Source organism: Phlebotomus papatasi, chromosome 3 (genome assembly GCF_024763615.1).
Source record: "Phlebotomus papatasi isolate M1 chromosome 3, Ppap_2.1, whole genome shotgun sequence".
Taxonomy (NCBI): Eukaryota; Metazoa; Arthropoda; class Insecta; order Diptera; family Psychodidae; genus Phlebotomus; species Phlebotomus papatasi.
The window spans coordinates 43,770,982-43,777,607 of record NC_077224.1 but is presented as its reverse complement, the minus strand read 5'-3'; the positions used below and the strand labels follow the sequence as shown (position 1 = coordinate 43,777,607).

General features: G+C 33.5%; 1 protein-coding gene across 1 annotated transcript; it reads right to left on the bottom strand.

Moving 5' to 3' along the window:
• Positions 1 to 4,461: 4,461 nt before the first annotated feature.
• Positions 4,462 to 5,181, bottom strand: LOC129805761 (uncharacterized). Its single transcript, XM_055853893.1, has one exon. The coding sequence runs from the start codon at positions 5,170 to 5,172 to the stop codon at positions 4,489 to 4,491; it is 684 nt and encodes a 227-aa protein (XP_055709868.1). The 5' UTR covers positions 5,173 to 5,181; the 3' UTR covers positions 4,462 to 4,488.
• Between the last annotated feature and the right edge of the window lie 1,445 nt (positions 5,182 to 6,626).

Genomic DNA, 6,626 nt, shown 5'->3' with positions numbered 1-6,626 from the left:
TTTGAAAATCAAGAAAATAGTACAAAAAATTTATAATGGAAAGGAAAAAAAATCTGTCAATCAATAAAAGTATAACGTAATTATGTTAGAATATTGTTGGTTGCATCGGCCGTTGTTGTATCTGCATTTGGTGCAGGCTACGAACAGAAATGGAGATACGGCAACGGACGATGAAACCGATAATATCTTAAATTTGATGTGTAATTATTTAATAATAAATACCTTTGCTATAAATTGTTATACTGATATTGCAAATTGTCACTGAAAACTTTGTTAGTAAAAATTTCAAAGAGTTAAAATTTCTTAAAACCTAACTCGATTTTATAAATCTTAAACTTAAGTTTTCTCTACAATTTCAACATTGAAAATGCCTTTCCTTACGAGATTTAGTCCAAAGTTGAATTAAATTTGCGTGATAGTCTAAGCTCTTAACTATTGTTAAACGTTATACTTTCGATTTAACATTACGACTTTAATATAGATTATGATTTCATCAAAATTCTACAAGTCTTTTGAAATTTGTGTCAGTAAAAGCTTCAGCCATTCGTGTCACTCTTCAAGCTCGTTAGAATGTTTTACTGCATAGGAATCGTTTACAAAGTAGTAAATTTTTCAAATTGATATTTTTTAATCTAAAAACTTTAAAAAATACTTATCAATTATGATATTCTAGTATTAATCAATTCTACTGAGAAACTAGTCTTACTGATCTATTTTTCATTATTTGTTGAAGGTAATTCAAGTATTTTGAAACCCACTGATGCAATTGCTTCTGGTGGAAAATGACTAAAGACATGTCGTCCTCGATAGTCCTTGTAATCGACAAATTTCATCGAATAAAACTGCTGGAATGCTACAGATTTGTTAAGAGCTTCCCCAAGATTAGTGACAGCTACTGAAAAAGCTACACTAAATCCTAATTTAGCTGCACATTCAAATTTCTTTTCTGTGAGAATACTAGCTAGTCCGAGCCTTCTGTAATTTTCACAAATGCCTATTACTGCAGCATAACAAGCTTTATCAACATTGAATCGTTGGCAAATTTTCGATCGCAGCTTAAGGTCTTCCAGAAAAATAATCGCATCGAGATCATTGGGATATCCACGTTGATCAGAAATATTTTGCAAACGTCTTAGAACTTTACGAGTATCATCTTCACGAAAAGTTCGGGATAAGGCGACTCCAATCAACTCCTTTTCATGGTCATCAGTTTCCGCAAGAACGGAAGTACCTGAATCAATTGACTCCATTTCGATTTCTTCATCCTCTCGAGATTGAGTGCTTCCTTTGGAAAGATCATCGTAGGGATAGTAATGCTTCCTTAGAAACTGAAGAGTTTTGTCGTAATCACTTTTTTCTGCCACTCTCAAGATAATTTTACGATCTTTTAAGAACAATCTTGTTAGGTTCATAGTGGGAAGTAAAGGGAGTCAATTGATTTCTCGGAGTTTTCTAGGCTGAAATTTATTATCACTTTAATGTTGATTTTGAAATTTAAAATATTGTCCTCTTGTCAGTCATCTTACTTAGGGATATTTGTGTTAGGAAACTGCCTTATCTAATCTGTTGTAGACTTAACACAAATATTGAGCTTATGCTCTACTTCACGTCAAGAATACTTTATTACTTTATACACTTTATTTTTATTTCTTTATACTTTAAGTATTGGATGAATATAATAACTCATTTTGTAACATTTCTTTCTTGCCAGCCAATATCGACGTTAAGAAATTTGTAAAAATGGAGTTTTAAAAACTTAAGAACGAAACAAAATATTAATTGGAGAATTGGAAAAAAATTGCACTATTCTCTTACTATTGTTTGACTAAAACGGATATTGGCGATAGGAAATTTTCAATGAAAATTTCAAGTGATAGAAAAGGCAATTTTCTTTGGATTGTAAACTTTAGCAATTTTAAAGTGTTGTTTACTGTTTCACGATCGTCTTTAAACTACGTTATGGTGCTATTCACTTTTTCTTCTACTTCATTTACATCAATTATACTGCTATGTCTTAGTATCATTATCTCCACTTAGACAATGAATTGCACTACATTTTTACATTTTATTGCTGAAACTCCACAGAGACACCGGTATTAGTATGTAATCCCTCGTTATTTCCAGCCCCCCCCCCCCCAAATTTCCATCTTCCACTCCACAGAGACACTTTTCTCAACATATCTTCGTTTTTCGGATGATTCCTGAGAAATGACGTTCTGCAGTTCGTCTATCCGTCTTTGTTCAACGAATTGGGACCTCGAAAGTTTTTTTCAGTCTCAGGATTATTCTGTTATAAAATTAATCTGTGGATTAGTGAAATATTTAAAAGATTTTTGTGTTTTTTTTGCTTCATGTTAGACTGAGAATACTGTAAAATTACAAATAAATTCAGTTTTGAGTAATCCTAATAACGGTTTTTTTAAAGGTTGAAATGTCAAAAAGGCTCTAGTGAGCTTATCTCTTAATAGAAGTTATTAATGTTTGGGCTCGTTGGAAAAGTCTTGGAATTTCTGACAACTCTGAACAGATTCAAATCGGTTATGCACCTGTAAATGAACCGTCTATAAACCGATAAATAATTTTTGACCGAGAATCAATGTATTACTCCAATCAAGCAATTCTGAAGAATGTTTTGGGTGGTTTATGAATTGGCTCAAATCGGTTGTGAACCGGTAGACGGTATATGGAGCGACAGTAGTTTTAACTCTTTCGCGTCATTAGGGTCATATATGACCCGGGGAAAAAACAATTTTTTTTGACTATTTACATTAATTGAAATCTATCGGTTTGTGCACGACATCATAATAGAAGGATGTAAGATTCTTGGCTAATTTTCTCAAGACTCCAGATATTCAGGAAAAGAAAATATTTGAGATCAAAAATCACTAATTTCCAACTTTGTGAAATGACTTTTCTTTTTCAACATTTTTTATATTAATTTATTTTTTTCAGCAAAAAGTTCTTTAGAAACACAAAATAGAATATCCAAAGAGTGTATATTGCATATTTTGATATAATAAACTACTCTCAATTTTCCAGAAAAGCGTGTAGAATATTCCGGGTCATATATGACCCTATTGTCCCCAAGGATAACAGTGTTTTCGTCCCAAAGCTATAGCGAAATGTAGTTGGGACATTGTTTTTCTTTGTGAAATGCAGGTGGGACATCCTGCTCCTGGAAATTTCATCTTATATCTGATGAATTATAACATATTTTGCAGTATTTTAAAGTATTCTGCAAGCGTCCAATATCGTGCAATTGTATTGTGTGTGAATAAATATGTAGATAAGTTTATTTTTACCAAATACCACTCAAAATATTGTGACAGTGACTGTTCAAGGGATTACCAGGAAGATTCCTTGAAAACCAGGAGTACAGTGTTCATCAAGACAATCCAGTCTGCCATGGTTTTGGCCAAATTAATAACTTCAAGCAAAAAAAACTCTTAAAAAGCCCGTGATATAGATTTTGAAAATGTTTTGTACACTTTCCTTGAGGACAATAGGGTCATATATGACCCAGGGTTTTTCCGAGTTTTCACGCAAAGGACATTTTTTTCCTCTCAGAACTATTATATTTGATCATAAAGCATTAGGAAAAACTCAATTTCACATGAATTCATCTGCTGAATAAAAGTGTGACGCGAAAGAGTAAAGGTACAGCTTCAGACTAGACATTCATCCCAATTTTCGAAGGTACCAAAATTGTAAAGAGCAATTAATTTTCAGAATCTAATGATCATTCGCCTTTATTAATTCAATACTCAGTTAAAATGTGTCATAAGATCTTAACCCTCTAACGGGTAAGACTGCCTCCAGGCGGTCTTCACAAAAATCACATTTACAGCGGCAATAAAGGTTTTATTTATTTAAAAGTGCTATAGTGTCCTCGGTAATAGTCTTATAAACATCTCTTGAAAGTTTGAACTCATTTTGACTCTTCGTTTTGTTGCTATTCCCAGTTTTGTGTGTCAGATCAGAGAAAAGCAACAAAAAATATTTGTGCAAAAAAAAATCATTTCCAATTTCCATAAAAATACCGATTTAAAGTTATCTGACTAAAACAAATTTATTTTTTACTGAAAGATATGTCATTCTACTTTGTATATTTTATTTAAAAAATTTGAAAAAACTAAAAATATGAATTTTAGAAGCAAAAATAGTTTCAAAAATTTTTTATATTTTCTCACCTAGTGCCTAAACTAAAAGAGATAATGAAGAATGTATGGTTTTTTCGACTTTATTGGATCATAATTATTCTAGAAAACATTGTTTTAGAACTTTTTTTCGCATATTAAAGAAAACACCGTTAGAGGGTTAACTGTTATGAAGTTAGGGAATCTACCTAAGCCACCTAAGCTGTATGTCTAAACCTTTAATTTTATTAATATCGCTCTTTGAATAAATGTTCTTGTCGTTAGAAGATTTGGTCGAATCCAGACTAAGTTCGTTAATGATAGATTTGTTTCAGTTTCATATTCATTTCATTTATTGGATTTTGATAGGTTTTCCTGCAACATTAGCAATTGCTTCTGGAGGAAAATGGCTAAACACACGTATTCCACGGTAATTTACATAGTCCACAAATTTCAGAGAATAAAACGTTTGATATTGTAAAGATCTCATAAATATATAAGGTATTTCGGCAAGCGTCAATCCGAAGGCAAACTTGAATCCCAGTTTAGCTCCACATTCAATGGTCTTGTCAATAAGAATATTAGACAGGGTTAATTTTCGGAAATCTTCTCTAACACATGTAAGAGATGTATAAAGAACTTCATTTATTCCAAATCGACGACAAACTTCCGATCGCAGCTTCAATTCTTCAAGGAATATAAGTCCATCGAGATCGGTAGGATGGCCACGTTGATCAGAAAGGTTCTGCAATCTCTTCAGAAGTTTACGGGAATCGTGTTCACGGAAATCTCGAGCTAAGGAAACTCCAACCAATTCCATCTTGCTGTCATCTGATATGGCAAGAACTGATGTACCTGAGTCAATGGATTGCATCTCAATTTCCTCATCCTCTCGGCATTGTGAGTTTCCTTGACCAAAGGTATCGTAGGGATAGAAATGTTTCCTTAGAAACTGAAGAGTTTTGTCGTAATCACTTTTTTCTGCCACTCTCAAGAGAATTTTACGATCTTTCAGGAACAATCTTGTTGGATTCATCTTTCGTATGAAACTGAAAATCTTGTGATTATAATCTCTCAAGAGAGCACTGATTATCTGTTATTACTTTTTATCATTGTGTAACTTAAACAAATTTAGCTCAAGTAGTACTTGACAAGTACCTTTTTATCAGGTCTGTACAGGAAGCTGAGTATTGTTATCATTGCAAATCTATGAGAAGCAGACAGATATTCAACCCAAGAAACAATTTCTTCTCGCCTTGTTGCATTCTTCAACCAAGTAAAGCATTATAAAACCGATCTTAACCCGAAGAGCTAAATTCTTCTTTAGTGCATAAATTCAGTTAAGAAAGCGTGTTTTTCTTCAAGTGGACATTTAGTACGAATTTATTTACGAATATATCAAAAGTTAAAGAATTTTGAATGTTTATTTCCCAATCGACAAGAGCACATATGGTGCCGTCGGAAAGGTCTTGGATACCCTTACAAAACTGAATTAGTTCTAACCTCTTGAGTTTCAGCAAGTAAAAGTATCGCTTGAATTCCACGACGAAGACAAATTTTAATCAAATCGATTTCGGTAATTTTCGAATACGATATAGAGGTAGCCCAGCTAAATATTTCCTCCATATATACCTTTCACTGAAAAATAGCCATGTTGATTATTCAAGGTCAAAGTTCAACCACTCCGGAAAGCACATTCCTCTTGAGATTCTCTTGTGATCCTCTTGAGACTAATCACTTTCTTTTCTCCTTCTCAACTCTCATTCTTTCCTTATTCCCTTAAAACGTGAAAGAAAATTAGGTTTTACTGATTTTTTTCAAAATTGGCTTTGGCAATTTCGTTCATTTTTGGATACGTTTTGGAGCGAGATAGGCCAAAATGTAGGTGGCCAAAATCTCGAAAGCCGAAATCCCGAACACAGAATCCCGAAAGCCAAAATCCCGAATTCTTAAAAACGTCATAGCTAGTCCCACGATTGCACCGGCGCTTGCTGGAGGCAAAGGGAATTTTTCTTTGTCTTGGGTAATTATTCTGCACATCATCATTCATATAATTTCATCCTTTCCAGGATTTTGAACATTCAGGATTTCGGCTTTCGGGATTTTGGCTCTTTCGAGATTTTGGCGTTCGGGATTTTGGCGTTCGGGATTTTGGCAGGCCAAAATGTTGGGGGTCAAAATCTCGAAAGCTAAGATCCTGAAAAGACAAAATTTCGAATAGGTCAAAATTCTAAAAGCCAAAATCCCGAATGGGTCGCAATCTTCAATGGATTAAAATTTCGATATGCCAAAATCCACAATAATGTGGCAAAATTCTGAAACTCAAAATCTCAAGAAGTCATAATCCCGAAAGCCAATATTTCCGGAAAGTCAAAATCCCCAAGAGACAAAATACCGAATGGGTCAAAATTTTGGAAGCCAAAATTTTGAACTGACCGAAATTCCGAATGTGTCGAAATCCGGAAAAACTAAAATTACGATAAATCAAAA

Coding starts and splice junctions, on each gene's coding strand:
- LOC129805761 (XM_055853893.1), bottom strand. CDS start 5,172: ATGAATCCAACAAGATTGTTCCTGAAAGATCGTAAAATTCTCTTGAGA.